Raw genomic sequence first — 20,159 nt, 5'->3', positions numbered from 1 at the left:
CAAAAAAACAAGGATGGGGCTGGGCCCAGTGGCCCATGCTTGTCATCTCAGCACTTTGGGAGGCCGAGGTGGACAGATCACCTGAGGTCAGGAGTTCGAGACCAGCCTGGTCAACATGGCGAAACCCCGTCTCTAATAAAAATACAAAAGTTAGCTGGGCTTGGTGGCAGACGCCTGTAGTCCCTGCTACTCAGGAGTCTGAGGTGGGAGAATTGCTTGAACCCACGAGGTGGAGGTTACAGTGAGCCAAGATTCTGCCACTGCACTCCAGCCTGGGTGACAGAGCAAGACTCGTAATAAAAAAAAAAAAAAAAAAAAACAAGGATGGGCACCTCCCAGAGGGTAAAAGCAAGGGTCCCCTCAGAACCCCAGAGCAACATGAGCCCAGGGTCAGGGACTCTGGCTGAACCTCGAGAGCGCTTCAGCTATCCTCGGCTGACCACACACTCACAAGGCACCCCTGTATGAGTGCCTTGCTTCGCTCTTGCCCAGGGAACACACGGGCAGCTGTAGGGGAGACAGCCATGCCGGGGACAGCACCTGCCAAGGATGAGGGGGACTTCAGGGTGTGTGGCTCACCTGCTGTGACCTCTGACCTCTGACCCAGGGAAGCAGGAAAGGGCTTGTTTTTTTTTTTTTTTTTTTGAGACGGAGTTTCACTCTTGTCGCCCAGGCTGGAGTGCAATGGCACGATCTCGGCTCACTGCAACCTCCGTCTCCCTACTTCAAGCAATTCTCCTGCCTCAGCCTCCAGAGTAGCTGGGATTACAGGCATATGCCACCAGGCCCGGCTAATTTTGCATTTTTAGTGGAGATGGGGTTTCTCCATGTTGGTCAGGCCAGTCTCAAACTCCCAGCCTCAGGTGATTTGACTGCCTTGGCCTCCCAAAGTGCTGGGATTACAGGCGTGAGCCACTGCGCCCGGCCTAGCAGGGCTCTTCTTATCCTGCTCACCAGAGATAGGAAGTGGGGGCGTGACTTCAGGAAGGGCCCGGAGCCCTTGATGGGCGTGGGGATTGGGGTGAGGACAGGGCTGTCATGAGAACAGTGGCTGCAGATGTGACCAGCTGGTAGGAAGTGGCCACTTGAGTCACAGATGCTTCCTGGGCTGGCCAGGGACTGGGGGTGCTGGCTATAGTTGGGACCTCTTTTGCATCTTGCTAGCCTGGCACCTGGGTGCTTGGGAGGCGCCACAGCTGGACACAGCAAGCTGGGGCACCCCGGCCTCCATAACCCACACTCCAGTCCTCCCACGGGCTGGCTGGCGAGCGGCCCTGGTGAGTCTGCAGGGGGAGGGGCAGCCTTCCCGGTTTATCTCCCCTGGCATGATCTGCTCATCCGCCCAGGCTCCAGAAGCTAGGGCTCAGGGTCTGGCGAGGCAGGACGCCTGAGGCCACAGCCCAAAGCAGCCTGAGTGCAGTCATGTGGGGACGACTGCTCCTGTGGCCCCTGGTGCTGGGGTTCAGCCTATCTGGCGGCACCCAGACCCCCAGCTTCTATGACGAGGGTGGGAGCACCGGAGGCGGTGATGGTGAGTGCTCCTGGCCTTGGGGTGCAGAGATGGGCTTACACAAGTGAGGGAGTTGGGGGCCCGGAGCTGGGGAGGGGGAGGCTGGGAAGTTGGGGCTTCAGCCCAGCCCACCCTACATCCCGTCCCTGACCCCACAGGGCTGGACTATTCCCTTGAGTGTCATGTCCAGCTGTTTCCCACCAGGGCAGATCCCAGGTTCTGAGCAGCTCCCTCCCTGCTGCTGCTTGTCACCCCCCGAGGCAGGGCTGACCAACATCCCCTCTCTTCCACAGACAGTGCGCCCTCAATCCTGCCGGGCCCCCGCGGCTACCCAGGCCAAGTCTGTGCTAATGACAGTGACATCCTAGAGCTCCCGGACAGCTCACGGGCGCTGCTTCTGGGCTGGGTGCCTACCAGGCTGGTGCCCGCCCTCTATGGGCTGGTCCTGGCGGTGGGGCTGCCGGCCAACGGGCTAGCCCTGTGGGTACTGGCCACGCGGGCACCTCGGCTACCCTCCACCATGCTGCTGATCAACCTGGCGGCCGCTGACCTCCTGCTGGCCCTGGCGCTGCCCCCACGGGTCGCCTACCACCTGCGTGGCCAGCGCTGGCCCTTCGGGGAGGCCGCCTGCCGCCTGGCCACGGCCGCACTCTACGGCCACATGTATGGCTCGGTGCTGCTGCTGGCTGCTATCAGCCTGGACCGCTACCTGGCCCTGGTGCACCCGCTGCGGGCCCGCACCCTGCGTGGCCGGCGCCTGGCCCTTGGACTCTGCGTGGCTGCCTGGCTCATGGCAGCCGCCCTGGCACTGCCCCTGACACTGCAGCAGCAAACCTTCAGGCTGGCACGCTCCGATCGCGTGCTCTGCCATGACGCGCTGCCCCTGGACGCACAGGCCTCCCACTGGCAACCGGCCTTCACCTGCCTGGCGGTGCTGGGCTGTTTCCTGCCCCTGCTGGCCATACTGCTGTGCTACGGGGCCACCCTGCGCACGCTGGCGGCCAGCGGCCGGCGCTATGGCCACGCACTGAGGCTGACCGCGGTGGTGCTGGCCTCCGCCGTGGCCTTCTTCGTGCCCAGCAACCTGCTGCTGCTGCTGCATTACTCGGACCCGCGCCCCAGCGCCTGGGGCAACCTCTACGGCACCTACGTGCCTAGCCTGGCACTGAGTACCCTCAACAGCTGCGTGGATCCCTTTGTCTACTACTACGTGTCGGCCGAGTTCAGGGACAAGGTGCGGGCGGGGCTCTTCCGACGGTCGCCAGGGGACACCGTGGCCTCCAAGGCCTCTGCGGAAGGGGGCAGCCAGGGCATGGGCACCCACTCCTCTTTGCTCCGGTGACACAAAGTGGGGAAGGCCGTACTGGGTCGAACAGAGTCCCTTCCCCTACTTCATGTCCTCCTCGGGACCTCAGAATGTGACTTTATTTGGAAATTGGGTCATTACAACTGTCACTAGTGGAGGTCACTTTGGAGAAGGGTGGGCCTTACATCCAGTGTGGGTGGTGTCCTCATAAGATAAGGAGAAGCCAGGCCTGGTGGCTCATGCCTGAAATCCCAGCACTTTGGGGGCCAAGGCGGATGGATCACTTCAGCCCAGGGGTGAACCAACCAGCCTGAGCAACATGGTAAAACTCTCTCTCTACCAAAAATACGAAAATTAGCTGGGCGTGGTGGCGGGTGCCTGTAATCCTAGCTACTCAGGAGGCTGAGGCAGGAGGATCACTTGAACCCGGGAGGCAGAGGTTGTAGTGAGCCGAGAATGCACCACTGGACTCCAACCTGCGTGACAGAGTGAGACGCTGTCTCTAAATTAATTAATCAATTTAATTCAATTTTTAAAAGACGAAAAGAGACGGCCAGGTGTGGTGCCTCACGCCTATAATCTCAGCATTCTGGGAGGCCAAGATGGGAGGACTGCTTGAGGCCAGGAGTTTGGGACCAGCCTGGGCAACACAGAGGGATCCCAACCCTACAAAAAAAGAAATTTTTTTTTTTTAAACGAACCAGGCATCGTGGCACGCGCCTATAGTCCCAGCCACTCAAGAGGCACAGGCGGGAGGATCACTTGAGCCTGGGAGGTTGTGGTCGCTGTCAGCTATGATTGTACCACTGCACTCCAGCCTGGGCAACAGAGCACGACCTTGTCTCAAAAATAAACAAACTAAAATTAAAAAAAGAAGATGAGAGACAGCTGGGTGCAGTGGCTCGCACCTGCAATCCCAGCACTTTGGGAGGCCGAGTTGGGCAGATCACCTGAGGCCAGGAGTTCAAGACCAGCCTGGCCAACATTGGGAAACCCCATCTCTACCAAAAATACAAAAATTAGCCAGGTGTGGTGGTGGGCACCTGTAGTCCCAGCTACTGGGGAGGCTGAGGCAGGAGACTCGCTTGAACCTGGGAGGCAGAGGTTGTGGTCAGCTGAGATGGTGCCACTGCACTCCAGCCTGGGCAAAAGAGCGACTCTGTCCGCCCCACCACCACCACCCCCCCGCCAAAAAAAAAAGAAGAGAAGAGGACACAGAGACACACGGAGAAGAAAGCCACGTGGCAACAGAGGCAGAGATGGGAGTGGTGTGGACGGACACAAACTAAGGGATGCCAAGACGCCAAGCGCAGCCAGCAGCCACCAGCAGCCATGAGACAGGCCTGGGACGGGCTCTTCCTCACAGCCTCCGGAGGGAACCAGCCCTGCACCACCTTGACCTTGGACTCTGCCCTGTAGAACTGTGAGATAATAAACTCCCGTTGTTTTAAGCTGCCTGGTGTATGGTGCTTTGTCAGGGAAGCCCAGGAATCTGAAACAGGATCAAACGCTGCTTCCTGGGCCCTGGCAGCCTCTCTGGCTCGGCTTTCTACACTGGATGCAGCCCACGACGCGCTGGTGTCTGAGATGGGGCTGGGGCTGGGGCTGCGTTCCCCGGAAACTCACTGCAAATTCCTGCCCAGGAGGCTCAGGGCACCCCAGCCCCAGTGCCCAATGCTGGGGCCCCACCAGGCCCAGAGCCTGGTTGGCCATTCTCATGCCCACCAGCTTCTGGCTTTGGGATTTCTCTTCAGCAACCAGAATAGCACCCCCAACTCTGCTCCCCAAAACCCATCGCTAGCATGGCTCAGACTCCTGCTGTCCCCTGGCTGCTGGGGACCCTCGCTTTTCCTCCTCTCACCTGCAGGCTGATCCTTCTTTTCACTTTCTGTCAATGTCACCACGGACAAGGTGGGACAATGGGGGTGGGGGTGGACAGTGTGCGCTGGAGGGTTTGGGTACTGCAGACCTTGAACTCCCTTCTGCCAGGATGTTGGCAGCCGGCTGTAAGCCTTGCACGGGACAGGCCACAAGGGGCCATACCAGTGTCTACGAAGGACACAGCTGGTGTGTGGGGAAGGGGAGAAGCCTCAGCACCTGGTGCACAAACACACACACACACACACACACACACACACACACACACACACAGACACCGCTGCTCACTCCACGGAGTGGCACAGGGCAGATTCAAAGACCACTGGGGCATGAACTACAGGGGCAAGGCAGAGGGTGGGGGGACCACTGTTGGGCTCATTGGGTGTATGTCTCTGATCAGCCCAACTTTGGGCAGGCCTGGGCTGGGGGTGTCAGGTGCCTGGAACACACACATGCACACACATACACACACGCACACACAAAGTTCACGTGCAACCCAGAACATGTAAGTAAGATCAGTGATGTGTATTCATGTCAATATCCTGGAGTGATCATTTACTAGAGTTTTCTGAGTTGTTAACCACAGGCACAAGCTGGGTGTGTGGGTATGAGCGGTCCCCAGGACCAGACTGTGGTCCTACAACTCCATGTGGTTGTAGGATTATCTCAGGGTGCAGGTGTTTGACATCCATAAATGCTCCTCCCCACCACTCTGAAAGGCTGGGCTGTAGATGAAGACATGGGGGCTCAGGAGCCCTGGACCGTGGGCCCCCACCACCCTGCCACTACGTCTCCGAGGGGCCATCTGTGGAACGGGCTGGCGCTCTGGGTGCTGTGCTCTAGGTTCCCGCTGCCTGCAGGAGGCCGAGGCCTGGCCATGACCCTGGAGATAAGGTTTTATCTTACAACATCCTCTACAGTAAGTGGGCACCGGGCCTTGGGCTGAGGAAGGAGTCAAGGGGCCTGTCCCTTGTAGGGTGATGGGGGCCAGGGGTGGGGAACTCACAGGCCAGGTCAGCCTCAGACCTTGACCTCTCAGGCAGCGAGGGGCCTCCGTGGTGGCAGAGATCAGGGCTGAGCGGTGTTGGCTGAAATAAATACCACCCCGGAGAAGATGGGCAAATGCAGACATAAGCAGGTGCCAGGGGTCACAAAAGGGAATCAAAGTCTGCTGGTGCTGGTGGCAGGCAGCTGGTAGGGCCCCCCCAAGGCAGGCAGGTTCTGGACCTGGGGGCCCTGGGAGTGGGCTGGTCCTCTGGGCACGGCGACATCAGGAACTCACAGTGAGGAAGCACCGGGGACACCCAGCCCGGGCAGCCAGAAGCTGAAAGTGCATTTGCTGAGAGTCATCTGCTTCCCCGCAGGGCCTTGTGATGTGAGCCCGAGGTCCCCTGGGGCGAAGGCAGAGGGTTCCAGAGCTGGGACAGTCTTAGGGCAATTCGGGGTCCTGGGTGCCCCAAAGGGAGGCCAAGGCTTTGTGTTTCAGAGAAAGGCGGTCTGTTCCGTTTTGAAGTTGCCCACGGGCTGGATGTTTTGCTAATTTAGTCCACGCTGTGTTCGCTCAGAAAGAGGCTTTTGGCCACACGAGTGCTTTCTGGGAATGTTTCTTCTCCCAGGAACAGAATGTCAGGCTGTGGGAGCCGCCATGGCCCCAGGAAAATGATGCCCAGCTCCAAGGCTGGGGGATGGGGGTGCTTGGAGTTCCAGCTGTAGCTAGGAAGTAGGGGGGTCTCCCAAGGGACCTCCAGCTGTCTCCCCTGCACCACTCGGGTGACTGCTGAGCCCACACCTGGGCCCCGAGTCCCATCCTAGGGACGGGTAGATCTCTGCCATTCTGCTCCTTGGGTTCATTTAGAGGCAGGTGTCACCTGGGCCAAGGTCTGCCCACCCACCAGGCAGAGTCACAGGCGGATAGGGACAGGATGCAGCCAGATGGTGTCGTCCTGCTCTGAGCAGGGCAGCCATTAGGAAGAGAAGCCGCTCTGACTGGCCAGGAGAGAAGCAGAAAGGTTCCTATGGGACTGCCAGGATTTTGGGATGGGACCCCACACCCATTTCCTGAACCCACCTCCACAGGAGTCCGGCTGGCTGCCACCTCCTGATTTAGATGGCAGAACCCCAACTAGGAGGGGGACACATGGCCCAGGCCTGGCACTGCACAACTCTGCCTCCTTGCCCGGTGGACTACAATAATGGGCTCTGGGTGTTCACGTGCGGTAAGGGGGTAACAGCTTGTGTCAGACCACCAACCAAATCAAAAAGTTAGCCACAGAACACTACCAGCAAATGCAAAAGAACAAACTCCAGGCCGGGCACAGCTGCTCATGCCTGTAATCCCAAAGCTTTGGGAGGCTGAGATGGGAGGATAACTTGAGCCCAGGAGTTTGAGGTAGCAGTGCACAATGACCACGTCTGTGAACAGCCATGGCACTCCAGCTTGGGCAACATACAGAGACCCCATCTCTACAACACACACACACACACACACATACACACGCACACACACACACACACAAATTAGCTGGACGTGGTGGTGTGTGCCTGTGGTCCCAGCTACTTGGGAGGCTGAAGCAAGAGGATCGCTTGAGCTCAGGAGATTGAGGCTGCAGCGAGCCATGACCATGCCACTATACTCCAACCTGGGCAATACAGTGAGACCTCGTTTCAAAAATAAAAAGAATAGGCCGGGCACAGTGGCTCATGCCTGCAATACCAGTGTTTTGTGAGGCAAAGGCGAGTGGATCACCTGAGGTCAGGAGTTCAAGACCAGCCTGGCCAACATGGTGAAACCCTGCCTCTACTAAAAATACAAAAAAATTAGCTGGGCATGGTGGTGGGCCCCTGTAATCCCAGCTACTGGGGAGGCTCAGGTAGGAGAATCGCTTGAACCTGGGAGGTGGAGGTTGCAGTGAGCCCAGATTGAGGCATTGCACTCCAGCCTGGGTGACAGAGTAATACTCCATCTCACAAAAAAAAAAAAAAAAAAAAAAAAAAAGAATGAACTATGGATACACGAAACACCACAGGTGAACGCAAGGGAATCATGCTCCAAAGATTATCCGCTCTGATTCCACTTACCTGGCATTCTCGAAATGACAAAATTACAGACGCGGAAGGGGAAAATGGCTTAGTGGTTGCAGGTGTTGAGGGGAGAGGTGAAATTATGGAAGAGCAGCTGGAAGGATTCTGTGCAAATGGGATGTTTGTTGACTATGGTTGAGATTACACAAATCTGCCCACGAGGAAACCACATGCTGCTAACTACAGGCTAAGCTTCCCTAGTCCAAAAATCCTAAATCTGAAATGTTCCAAAATCCAAATCTTTTTGAGCAGCAACTTGACGTGCTCAAAGGCAATGCTCATCGGAGCATTTCAGATTTTTAGAGTAGGGATGCTGAACCTTAGCTAACTATATCATGCAAGCGTTCTGAAATCTGAAAAAATCTGAAATCCAAAACACTTCTGGTCCCAGGCATTTCGGATAAGGGATCCTTGACCCGTATGCGCGCGCGCGCGCACACACACACACACACACACACAAACCACAGCTGTTCGCTGGTGAGTGTTGCGTGGGCCGGGGTGGAGGGAGGATGAATGTTCCACTGTGTCCCCAGAAACTCTGAGCCTCTGACCCTTTGAGTCACTCCCACTGCCTGTGGGGGGTCGGGGCAGGTGGCGGAGGGAGGTTGGTAGGGAAGGGAGGTTGGGAGATACTGAGCCTATGTGTCTGACCTCTGGGGTGGGCCCAGCTCTCACCTGTCCTCCACCTCCCCTTCAGACTCAGGGTGTGAGTCCACCACCTCAAGGCCGGCTCCATTCAGCTTCATGTCCTGCTGCAAACGCCCCGGGGCCACAGAAGCCAGGTCATCCCCGTAGGTGGAGGACACTGAGGCCGGCAGCGGCTGCTCTGGAAGGAAGGGGACCTCGGTCGGGAGGGCGTAGCCGGGAGGGGACCCAACGGCCGAGGGGAGGAGATCCGTGGCCCAGAGCAGCAGCGATGGGGTCCCTGAGGCTAGGCGAGGGCTAGGGTCCTCACCGAGGGCGCAGCAGCTGGGAGGCGCGGGCTCCAGAGGCACGGCCCGGCGGCAGGCTGCCTCCCGAAGGCGGCAGGCGCTGGCGTAGACCACCCCGTCGGAGCCGCACACTGGGTCCCCCTGGGCGCCGCAGTCGTGGTCGCAGCCGCATCGCGTGATCGCCGCCCCCTCCTCAGGGGCCACTCCAGGGCCCGACTCGCCGGGGGACCAGCCTGGGGAACGACGCAGGCTCGACAGGACACGGAGGACCCCCCACCCTGCACCTTGCCCGCACCCCCACAGAGCCTGGGGGTCGGGGAGACGTCCCTGGGGCCCGGGCCCACTCCCCCCTCAGTGGGTCTTGGGGCGCGACAGTTAATGGGAGGTCCTGAGCCCTGGTCTCATGGAATTTCACGCAGGTATTTGCCTAATACTTACAAAAACAGAAACAGATTTTTAAAAAGCGGTTGTAGAAGAGAAAGGAAGCAGGGCGTCCTGTCTGGGCCGCCCTGCAACAACAGCCCCTGTCCCCGCCGCGCCTCCTCCGCACTGACTACACCCACCCCAAACCCACCTCCTCGGCACTGACGGCTCCCACCCTCAACCCCCGCCCCTCCGTCCTGAGCACACTCTTAACACCCCCTCCGCACTGACCACACCCACCCTCAACTCCGCCCCCCGCACTAACCACACCCACCCCCTCCTCACTCACCTCCCCCTCCCCGCTCGGCCCCGCCCTCACCACACTGACCACCCTCAACCCACTGGGCCCAGTCCCCACCACAGTGACCACACCCTCACTGGCTTGGCCCTGCCCCCAGTATACTGACCATTCGCCAGCCACGCCCCTCCGCACTGACCGCTCCTCCAGCCCCGCCTCCCCGGTACAGGCAGAGCGCCCGCCCACCCCTGTGCTGCGTCCTCCTGACTTTATGCTGGCCCCTCCTCCGCCAAGCCCCCAGGGGAGCCCTCCCCGGCGCCTGCGGGTGGGAGTCTGGGTGTGGCAGGCCGCGGTGGGGGGCGGCAGTGGCTCCGCGCACTCACCCGGGCCCCGGGCAGGGGCGCGCTCCACCTCGTTGCACGCGGGTCCAGCGCACAGTTCCTGGGCGAGTGGGCTGTGCGCGCTGACGTTGTAGAAGCGAGTGGCCTCGAAGGCTGCGGGACAAGGGTGGCGGGTGACCGAGTGCAGGCGCGAAGTATCAGGGGTCGGGCGGGGGGTGCGGGCGCGCGGGCCTACCAGGCTCGTAGTAGTCGTACACGGAGACTGGCAGCGCCGACGTCCTGCCCACCACGCACTCCCGGAGCGCACGGAACCGCACACACGTCAGGCACCGGCTGGGGATCTGCGGGGCAGTGGCGGGCGCAGGCTCGACCCGGGTCAGTAGGCCTGGGGCGCTGAGCTTGGGCCCAGAACTGGCTGATTTCAGGGATACCCAGGACTCGTGAAACACAGAAGAAACGTGATCCCATTTTCTTTTTTTCTTTTTCCCTTTTTTTCCCCCCCTGAGACAGAGTCTCGCTCTGTTGCCCAGGCTGGAGTGCAGTGGCTTAATCTTGACTCACTGCAACCTCGGCCTCCTGGGTTCAAGTGATTCTCCTGCCTCAGCCTCCCAAGTAGCTGGGATTACAGGCGCCCACCACCGCACCCTGCTAATTTTTTGTACTTTTGATCAAGACTGGGTTTCACCATGTTGGCTAGGCTGGTCTCCAACTCCAGCCCTCAAGTGATCCACCTGCCTCGGCCTCCCAAAGTGCTGGGATTACAGGCGTGAACCACCGCGCCCAGCCTCGGTCCCATTTTTGATTCTTTGGGTCCTTCCATCCCACTGGGAAAACATCTCAGGTGGCCTCCCAAACACCACTCCTTTTTTGTGTGTGTGCACACATGGCTGAGCATGTGTGGGCGGGACTTGGCATATTCACAATACTGTGCAATCATCACCTCTGTCTAGTTACAGCACAGTTTCTTTCTCCCCCAAAGAAAATCCCATCCCCATCAGCACTCGCTCCCCACTCCCCCAGCCCCTGGCAACCACGAATCTTTCCTACTCTACCGATTTGCCTGTTCTGGGCATTTCATATCAATGGAATCATGTACTCTGTGGCCTTTTGTGTCTGGCTTCTTTCACTCAGCATCATGTTTCTGAGGTTCATCCATGCTGTAGCACGGATCAATGTTTCACTCCTTCCCACAGATGGATAATATCCACTGTGGCCCCTCCCTGCTTTTTCCACCAACTGTCATCAGCCGAGGACACAGAGCTGTCAGCATGGCCAGCTCTGCCTGGAATTTATTCTCCCAGTGTCTTTCTTTTTTTTCAGATGAGGTCTTGCGGGTCTTGCTCTGTTGCCCAAGCTGGAGTGCAGTGGCATAATCTCGGCTCACTGCAACCTCCGCCTCCCAGGTTCAAGTGACTCTCCTGCCTCAGCCTCCCGAATAGCTGGGATTACAGAGCGCGCCATCACACCTGGCTAATTTTTGTATTTTTAGTAGAGACGGAGTTTTGCCATGTTGGCCAGGCTGGTCTCGAACTCCTGACCTCAGGTGATCCGCCCACCTCGGCCTCCCAAAGTGATGGGATTGTAGGCGTAAGCCAAAGCGCCTGGCCACTTTTTTATATTTTTTGTAAAGATAGGGTTTTGCCATGTTGCTCAGGCTGGTCTCGAACCCCTGAGCTCAAGTGGTCCTCCCACCTCGGCTTCCCAAAGTACTGGGATTACAGGCATGAGCCACCATGCCCCGCCCCAATGTCTTTTTTATGGTACAAGATACTTGCAGGGAGCCACACCAGGCAGTGACCGGCGCACCCTCACCAACATGCACACCAGGGAAGCCTCCTTCACCAACCCTGGCTGGTGGTACCTCATCAAAGTAGAAGAGCACTCGGCGTCCAGCCACTTCATACCTCTTCATCCCCATGTGCTTGTCAAGGAGCAGCTGCAGAGGAAGGCAGAAGTCAGGGTCCTCAGACTCTCTGCTTGCTTCCTCTCCCATCTCCTGGAGGCAGTAGTCAGTGGGATGCTTGGACTTGCCCACAAGTTACCATGGGCTGGGGTCTGGGTGCTGGTCAGTGCTCCCCAGGCCCTGCCAGCCTCTCAACACCCAGGAGAGGATGCTCAAGGATGACTATCCCTACCCAGAGCACCTGCCTGCCCTCCCTATACACTCCCTCAACCCAGCCCAAAGCCCAGGTCAGGCTTCTCCGTGGCCAGCGAGGAGCCCGGCTGAGCCCTGCCATCTGCTGGTGTCTCGGCTGTACTATTCAAGTTCTCCTCCCAGTCTGGGATTTTTTTTTTTTCAGTTTTTGATTTAAAAAACCCACACCCACTCCAAGGCCTCTGAATTGACCACATTGTCATCCCCTGGTGCTCTGTGCAGCCTCCTTGGAGGGGAGGTGACAATAGGCCTGGCTTTCCTGTTCCACCCTCCCCACACTGCAGACCTCCTTTGGTCCTTGGACCTCTTTCTCCCCCAGTCAGAGCTTGGCAGGACTCCCATGTCCCTCTTCCCTCCTGTACAAAATGGGAATGTGGCACTGGTCTCTCTTAGGTTTGTGAGGGTGACAGCTGGTCTCAGCAGAATGTGGATTGAGAATACTCCATGGCTTCCCACCCAGGGCCAAAGCACACGGAACTTTGCTGAAGTTCTAGATGGCATTTATAATAGTGACAGTGGGCCGGTGCTGTGGCTCACACCTATAATCCCAGCACTTTGGAAGGCTGAGGTGGGCAGATCACCTGAGGTCAGGAGTTTGAGACCAGCCTGACCAACATGGAGAAACCCCGTCTCTACTAAAAACGAAAAATTAGCTGGGCATGGTGGTGCATGCCTGTAATCCCAGCTACTTGGGAGACTGAGGCAGGAGAATCGCTTTAACCGGGGAGGTGGAGGTTGCAGTGAGCTGAGATTGTTCCATTGCACTCCAGCCTGGGCAACAAGAGCAAAACTCCATCTCAAATAATAATAATAATAATAATAATAATAATCATCATCATCATCATCATCATCATATGACAATGGCCCCACGGGAGATCCACCTGTTGGAGCAGCCCCCACACCACCCCACCTACTCCTCAATAGACAGATGGCCCATTTTTGCCCAGAAAGGGAGGAAAAAAGGGGCTGAGCGTGGTGGCTCTTGTCTGTAACCCCAGCACTTTGTGAAGCTGAGGCAAAGGATTGCTTGAGCCCAGGAGTTTGAGACCAGCCTGAGCAACATGGCGAAACCCTGTCTCTGCCACAAATACAAAACTTAGCAGGGCATAGTGGCGCATGCTTGTAGTCCTGGCTACTCGGGAGGCTGAGGTGGGAGGATTACTTAAGCCTGGAAGTTCAAGGCTCCACTGGGAATTTGAGCCAAGATCGCACCGCTACACTCTAGCCTGGGCAGCAGAGCAAGACTATCTCAAACAAAAAAAAAAAAAAGAGAGAGAGAGAGCATGAGAGAGAGTGAGAGAGCAAGAGAGCATGAGAGAGAGCGAGACAGAGAGCAAGCGAGAGAGAGAGAGACTAAAGGAAAGAAAAGAAAATAATACCCATAGCATTTTACAAAGGGCTGGGCTGCCAGCCAGCCTGACCCTGGGTGCCTAAGCCCTGACTACTGTTCGGGGATCCCTGCCCACTGCTGCTCACCAGTGCCACCTCACCTGCTCCAGACTCTCGATTTCTGCCCGGAAGCCTGACAACAGGGGCACCTCGAGGACAGCCATATTGGAAGATCCTGCGTGCAGCCACCTTCCGACAACAGGGGAGAGAGAGAGGCCCTAGAGCTCAAGCCTGGACGTGGAATTCACGGTCAGCTCTCCCTCTGGAGCCCACACAGCTGATGTCCCAGGAAGCCTGCCCTGGGGCCTGGCCGGCGGGCCATTGGCACACACATCCTTGGCTTGGTTAGCTCGGTCAACCCATTTTACAGCAGGGACACTGAGGCCAGAAGGAAAGGGCCTTGCCAAGGGCTCTAGGCTTGACCAGGTCTCGTGACTAGGCACTGTGTTTTGTCCTGCACTTCACTCTCTGTCCCCAGCCTGGGAAGCAGCTGGCGACCCCCTCTTGACATGGCTCCACAGAGCAGCCACAGTCTAGGTGCTTCAACAGTGCCACCCTGCAGGAGACTCTGGGAAATCAACCCCCTAGCTCCGGCCTCAGTTTCTCCTTCTGTAACATGGCAGGGCGGGGAGGAAAGTAACTGGGCTCTCTCTGGAGCCTGCAGTATGCCAGGCGCTTCCTATAGGGCGTCGGGGACAAGAGGAAGCCGACATTCAGTGTGCAGCTTGCAGCTGCGGGAAGTGCACCAAGCTGGACTCTGGTCTTCCGAACTTTCTGAGATGGGGAACTTGGACACATTCAGGATGAGAGTCAAGGTCAGGGCAGCCGCTACCGGGGCTGCGAGTGTCATGGCAACCACTCACCCACCAATCGTCGCCATGGTGACAAGCATCCATCACCATGGCAACAAACATCTTCCTAGGATGAGGACCCACTGTGACCGGGTCCCAGGCTCACTCCTGGAAACCAAGGGGCCTGGTGCTGGTGTTATCGGTGTCCTAGTGTTACCAGTGTCCCCGCCACACATGGCTGTCCCCATCTGGCCCACCCGCCCCAACCATACTGGAGTCTTCTGTGTCCGTTCACTTTTCTTTCATTCACTTCAAAAAATGGCTGGGTGAGGTAGCTCACACCTGTAATCCCAGCACTTTGGGGGGCCGAGGTGGGCATATCACGAGGTCAGGAGTTCGAGACCAGCCTGGCCAACATGGTGAAACCCTGTATCTACTAAAAATACAAAAAAGTTAGTTGGGTGTGATGGCGGGCACCTGTAATCCCAGCTACTCGGGAGGCTAAGACAGGAGAACCATTTGAATCCAGAAGGCAGAGGTTGTAGTGAGCCGAGATCGTGCCACTGCACTCCAGCCTGGGTGACAGGGCGAGACTCCGTCTCAAAAAAACAAAACAAAACAAAACAAAAACCACCACTGAGTGCCTGGAGCCGGAAGCTCCTCCTGGTCCCAGGAGGCCATCCTCTCCCCACATTATGCCCTCCTGGGATGCCCACGCCAGCAGGGCAGGCGGCCTTACCTGGTGCACACCTCCAGCATCACCTTGTATTCCTGGTGATGCTGATCGGCCGCTGGGTCATCATCGTCAGCTGGGGGTCTGTCTCCTCGGGAACCCTCAGCTGAGGAGGAAGGCATGGGGGGCGGGCGTCCCTGGGCCTGGGGCTCCTGGAGGCTAACGAGCAGTTGGAAAGCCGGCTTGGCCACCGGGTCAGGCACATTGTAGGTGACACCAATCTGGGGGGTGTTGGAGGATGGAGACTTAGGCACTTGGGCCCTCCACAACAGGTGCAGGGTAGGGGAGGAGAAAGGGCAGTGGGGAGGTGGGGAGAGCCAGAATTATGAGGACAGTGACATCCATGACAGTTTCAGAGCTGTGCTCAGCCATGTGTGAGTCTAGGGGTCTCCCTCCCATCCACGGTATTGTCTGGGCTCCCATTTTAGAGATGAGAAAACGGAGCTAGCGAGAGTCATCGCGGGAAACTTGCCCTCTGACTGCCAGTCAGAGCCCGTGAGATGCACCTGCCCCAGCGTGGTCTGAGGTTAAATCCAGGCCACAGCAGGGGGAATGACCTTGAGCCCTTAGGCAAATCTGCTTGAGTCACTGGGTCAGAGATCCTTGGACTGAGGGTCAAATGGATTTTCCTGGGGTGAGGGGGGCGGTGGGCAGCACACCTGAGAGGACCATGGCCACCTGCCTTGGGCAGTATTAGAAGGCTGAAAACCTGCCCTGCGGTCTGGCCTGCTGCTGAGTTCAGAACCCTCTGGGGGTCCCTGGGGTTGCACTGTGTGGGTGGAGGGGATGGGGCACAGGAGGACAAGCCCAATATCACCTAATGCTCCCCAAAACCTCACCTGCATCAGGCAGCAGCCGTCCCCCTTGGCACTCACAAACAGCCCCGTGGGGAGGCTGGGGATCTGGAGACAGAAGTCACCGTGAGGCCCTGCCGACTCCTCCTCCAACAGCCCCCAAGCCCTCGTCCCAGGAACACGCACCGCTGCCATCTGCAGAACCCTTTGGTTGGTCGTGTGCAGCTCGAAGGTTTCCTGGTAGTCCAGGTTGGTGGAGGCCAGGGAGACAGTGAGGTTGATACCTCCAGCATAGGACAAGATGGCATATTCAGCCAAGGCCTGCAGAGCCACGCAGGTGTCCTGGGGATGGAGGAGGAGATGGCCATCAACCCCGAGACTGAGTTGGCCAGTGGTCCCCTGACCCCTGTCTTGGAAGCCTGGCCTGAAACAGGCACCAACGGGGCTGGAATAGAGACTGGACCCAGTGCAGACACCCATGGCACTGGGGGCCTCAGGACAGCCAGGTTGGCGTGTCCCCAGAGGCAGAGGCTGGGCTCCCATGGAGGATCCAGGGGCATCTGTCCCTCACCCCCAACCCGTGCCCTCTTTGGGGCTCTACAAAGTGAGAAGGGGCCAGACTGCCTGGCCACCTCAGAGCTCAAAACAAGGATGGCAGGGGCCCCACCCACCCAGCCCTGAACCCCTCCCTCTGGCCCTGCCCGGCTCGCCTGAGTGGAGGAGAATCCCCCGAGTGCATTTCGCTGCTGGGACAGCCACTTCACCACAGGCAGGGCGGCGGCCACGTCACCCAGCAGAGTGTAGGTCAGAAGGGCGTAGGCTGTCATTTCCACCTCGGCCGAGACCACTGCAATGGAAGAGGCCCATTGGGGACTTCTGACACAGGGACACGGGCCCAGTGCATGGAGGTATGGCCAAGGCAGGCACCCGGGAGCTGGGGTGGCCAGTACCTGACTGAGAGGTCCTGTCACCGAAGCTCAGTAATGTGCCCTTGTCCATGTCCCAGGAATTTGTCAGGCTCCAGTGGGTGACCCCATCTGCAAGGAAAGGAGTGGTCAAGAGCTACCACCCCACCCAGTGTGCAGCCTGGCATCCCATGGAGCACATCCAAGCATGGGGTCTAAAGAAAAGGTACTGTGGGACCCCAGTGGGAAAAGAGTGTCATGGGAAGACAACTGGGACAGGAAGGGCCTCAAGGCTCCATCTCAGATCTGCAAACCTATGGCAGCCTTAGCCCTTCCTGTGCCCCTGGCAGACATCATGAATCAATGGCCACCCTACCCTACCCCTGGCAGACATCACTAATCAATGGCCACCCTTCCCTTTCCCAGACACAGACATCACTAGTCAGTAGCCTTCCTCCTGACCAGGTACTGATGCAGCCCCTGATGTTCCCACTTAGCACCCAAGCAGCCACACTCGACTTGCAAAGGCTCAAAGATTCTGGCTGGGTGCAGTGGCTCACATCTGTAATCCCAGCAATTTGGGAGGCCGAGGTGGGTGGATCACTTGAGGTCAGGAGTTCAAGACCAGCCTGGCCAACATGGTGAAACCCCATCTCTACTAAAAATACAAAAATTAGCTGTGTGTGGTGGTGCACACCTGTAATCCCAGCTGCTGGAGAGGCTGAGGCAGGAGAATTGCTTGAACCCAGGAGGCAGAGGTTACAGTGAGCCAATACTGAGCCGCTGCACTCCACACTCCAGCCTGGATGACAGAGTAAGACTGTCTCAAAAATAAGTAAATAAATAAATATAAAATAATAATAATAATAAAAATGGCAAGTCATGGTGGCTCACACCTGTAATCCCAGCACTTCGGGAGGCTGAGGTGGGCGGATCGCCTGAGGTCGGGAGTTCAAGACCAGCCTGATCAACATGGAAAAACCCGTCGTCTCTACTAAAAAATACAAAAAATTAGCTGGGCATGGTGGCGCATGCCTGTAATCCTAGCTACTTGGGAGGCTGAGTTAGGAGAATCGCTTGAACCCAGGAGGCAGAGGTTGCGGTGAGCCGAGATCATGCCTTTGCACTCCAGCCTGGGCAACAAGAGCAAACTCTGTCTCAAAAAAAAAAAAAGAAAAGAAAAGAAAAAGGCTCCAAGGATTCTGAGCTCACATGAGGTGTCAAGGCTCTCAAATCCAGAGAGAAACCAGCCCACCGCCACCACCTCCCACTCTGTCCCTGGATCCTCTTTAAACGTTTCTCTTTCTGAAGCAATGAAAACAGTTCTTCAGGTGGCATCTTAATGACTTAAGCTGAGAAACCTGCCTGGGCCCCAGTGCAGCTGCTGGGGGTAGGGGTGGGGCGGGGAGGTCTGGGTGAAGTGGGAGGAGACTTAGTGTGGGGGCATTCTGAGAAAGTCGAAGCTCAGGGATTGGAGTCCCAGTGGGTGATGATTTTGTAGGTCGGAGGACTGATAGCTCGAAAAAACTTACCAGGGCTCATGCAGCAAGTGGAGGGAAGGGTGGAAGCCAGACCCAACCCTCCCCTGTCTCTTAGCACCCCTGTCCTGGGATGATTTCCAGGGAGCCTGGCCAGAGGCAGGGGATGCGTTCTCTGCTGGGGATCCCTCCCTGAGAATCCCCCTTCCTGAGGGGTTGGCATCCCAGATTTCACAGGCAAGGTAAGTAATGCTTGGGCTGGTGTGACTTGGACAAGCCACTTCCTCAAACAAAGTCACTAGCAGATGCAATAATGAACGAATACTATAATCAACAAAGCAATTGACAAAGGAGCAAAAGGTGTCTTGTCAGTTTCCCTTTGTCCTTCTTTCCTTCCTTCCTTCCTTCCTTCCTTCCTTCCTTCCTTCCTTCCTTCCTTCCTTCCTTTCTTTCTTTCTTTCTTTCTTTCTTTCTTTCTTTCTTTCTTTCTTTCTTTCTTTCTTTCTTTCTTTCTTTTCTTTCTTTCTTTCCCTCTCCTCTCCTCTCTTTTCTTTTCTTTTCTTTTCTTAGCTAGAGTGCAATGGTACGATCTCAGCTCACTGCAACCTCTGCCTCCTGGGTTCAAGCGATTCTTGTGCCTCAGCCTCCCGAGTAGCTGGGGTTATAGGCACCTGCCACCATACCCAGCTAATTTTTGTATTTTTAGGACAGACGAGGTTTCACCATGTTGGCCCGGCTGGTCTCGAACTCTTGGCCTCAAGTGATCTGCCCAAAGTGCTGGGATTACAGGCGTGAGCCACCGCGCCCGGCCGACTCATCAGTTTTTTGTTTTGTTTTTGAGACGGAGTCTTGCTCTGCCACCTAGGCTGGAGTGCAAAGGCGCGATCTCCGCTCACTGCAACCTCCGCCTCCCGGGTTCAAGCGATTCTCCCGCCTCAGCCTCTCGAGTAGCTGGGACTACATGACTCGTCAGTTTTCATAAATATGTTCATGAGTTGTTTACCGGGCTCCACAGTAGGCTTCCCGACGCTGTGGCCTCTGGGGAGGGCCAGGGACACCTACCTCTCATGATGGCCAGGCTACGGAGCTTGCGCAGTGCCTCAGGGGCTGCCGGGCTGCGGAGCAGGGTCAGTGCATAGGCAGTCAGGGCACAGCTGTAGGGATCCGTGGCCAGGGGTGCAGCAGACTCCAGGAAGTGCCTCGCTTTGTCAATGGTGCCTCTCTCCTCCTGCAGGGTGGGGTGGGACGGTGAACCCTGGGAGGCTGCTCTGCCCCCATCCCACCCACCACCCACTGGCTTCCGAGGCGTCCCTGGGGAGAGCTCTGGATGACTCACAGCCCCTTACTTTGCACCCTTCTGTGGCTCTCACTGCCTGCAGACCCAATTTTCAAACCCCATCTCCTTTCTTTTCTTTCTTTCTTTTTTTTCAATAGGCTGGGCATGGTGTAATCCCAGCGCTTTGGGAGGTCAAGGTGGGTGGATCACCTGAGGTCAGGAGTTTGAGACCACCCTGGCCAACATGGTGAAACCCCATCTCTACTAAAATACAAAAATTAGCTGGGCGTGGTGGCGTGTGCCTGTAATCCCAGCTACTTGGGAGGCTGAGGCAGAAGAATTGCTTAAACCAGGGAGTTGGAGGTTGCAGTGAGCTAATATCTTGCCACTGCATTCTAGCCTGGCAACAGAGTGAGACTCTGTCTCAAAAAAAAAAAAAAAAAGAAAAGAAAATACAGACAGCATCTCACTCTGCTGCCCAGGCTGGAGTGCAGTGGCATGATCCATAGCTCACTGAAGCCTTCAACTCCTGGGCTCAAGCGACCCTCCCGCCTTGACCTCCCCAGTAACTGGGACTACAGGTGCACACCAGCATGCTCAGCTAACGTTTTATTTCTCGTAGAGATGGAGTCTCACTATGTTGCCCAGGCTGGTCTCAAACTCCTGGGCTCAAGCGAGCCTCCCACCTCGGCTTCCCAAAGTGCTGGGATTACAGGTGTGAGCCACTGCCCCTGGATCCCATTACCATTCTTGTAAGTTGGCACTCCTTTTTCCAAATGAGGTCTGGCCAGGATGCCCAAGTACATGGCAAATGAGCACAGTGATACTCTAGGGGAAGCAGGCAGAGCCCTGGCCACCCTGTCCCACCCAGTCCCATGGCCTGGTCTTTGTTAAGACAGCTAGCTATGGCCAGGTGCAGTGGTTCACAC

The 20,159-nt window shown here is 57.1% G+C and overlaps 2 protein-coding genes across 2 annotated transcripts in view; one reads left to right on the top strand and one right to left on the bottom strand.

Moving 5' to 3' along the window:
- Nucleotides 1-1,231: 1,231 nt before the first annotated feature.
- Nucleotides 1,232-4,267, top strand: F2RL3 (F2R like thrombin or trypsin receptor 3). The gene is made up of 2 exons (XM_023229886.3): nt 1,232-1,531; nt 1,804-4,267. The coding sequence occupies exons 1-2, from the start codon at nt 1,423-1,425 to the stop codon at nt 2,850-2,852; spliced, it is 1,158 nt and encodes a 385-aa protein (XP_023085654.1). The 5' UTR covers nt 1,232-1,422; the 3' UTR covers nt 2,853-4,267.
- A 935-nt stretch (nt 4,268-5,202) lies between these two features.
- CPAMD8 (C3 and PZP like alpha-2-macroglobulin domain containing 8) overlaps nt 5,203-20,159 on the bottom strand; it is a 118,107-nt gene continuing 103,150 nt past the window's right edge. The window contains 14 exon segments of the mRNA XM_023229879.2: nt 5,203-5,495; nt 5,498-5,577; nt 8,451-8,601; nt 8,731-8,940; nt 9,752-9,862; nt 9,945-10,050; nt 11,571-11,645; nt 13,355-13,442; nt 14,784-14,998; nt 15,617-15,679; nt 15,758-15,913; nt 16,282-16,418; nt 16,522-16,608; nt 19,017-19,182. Coding sequence (XP_023085647.2) covers nt 5,356-5,495; nt 5,498-5,577; nt 8,451-8,601; nt 8,731-8,940; nt 9,752-9,862; nt 9,945-10,050; nt 11,571-11,645; nt 13,355-13,442; nt 14,784-14,998; nt 15,617-15,679; nt 15,758-15,913; nt 16,282-16,418; nt 16,522-16,608; nt 19,017-19,182 — 1,785 coding nt within the window. The 3' untranslated portion in view covers nt 5,203-5,355.

The sequence above is a fragment of the Piliocolobus tephrosceles genome, chromosome 21, assembly GCF_002776525.5.
Source record: "Piliocolobus tephrosceles isolate RC106 chromosome 21, ASM277652v3, whole genome shotgun sequence".
NCBI classification, from domain to species: domain Eukaryota; kingdom Metazoa; phylum Chordata; class Mammalia; order Primates; family Cercopithecidae; genus Piliocolobus; species Piliocolobus tephrosceles.
The sequence above is the reverse complement of the archived record's forward strand: the minus strand, read 5'-3'. Positions and strand labels throughout refer to the sequence as shown.

What these genes read in the sequence shown, in the direction of transcription:
- F2RL3 (XM_023229886.3), top strand. Translation starts at nt 1,423, where the DNA reads ATGTGGGGACGACTGCTCCTGTGGCCCCTGGTGCTGGGGTTCAGCCTA. An exon ending in GAGCACCGGAGGCGGTGATG is followed by an intron (nt 1,532 to 1,803) that starts GTGAGTGCTCCT and finishes TCTCTTCCACAG; the next exon opens with ACAGTGCGCCCTCAATCCTG.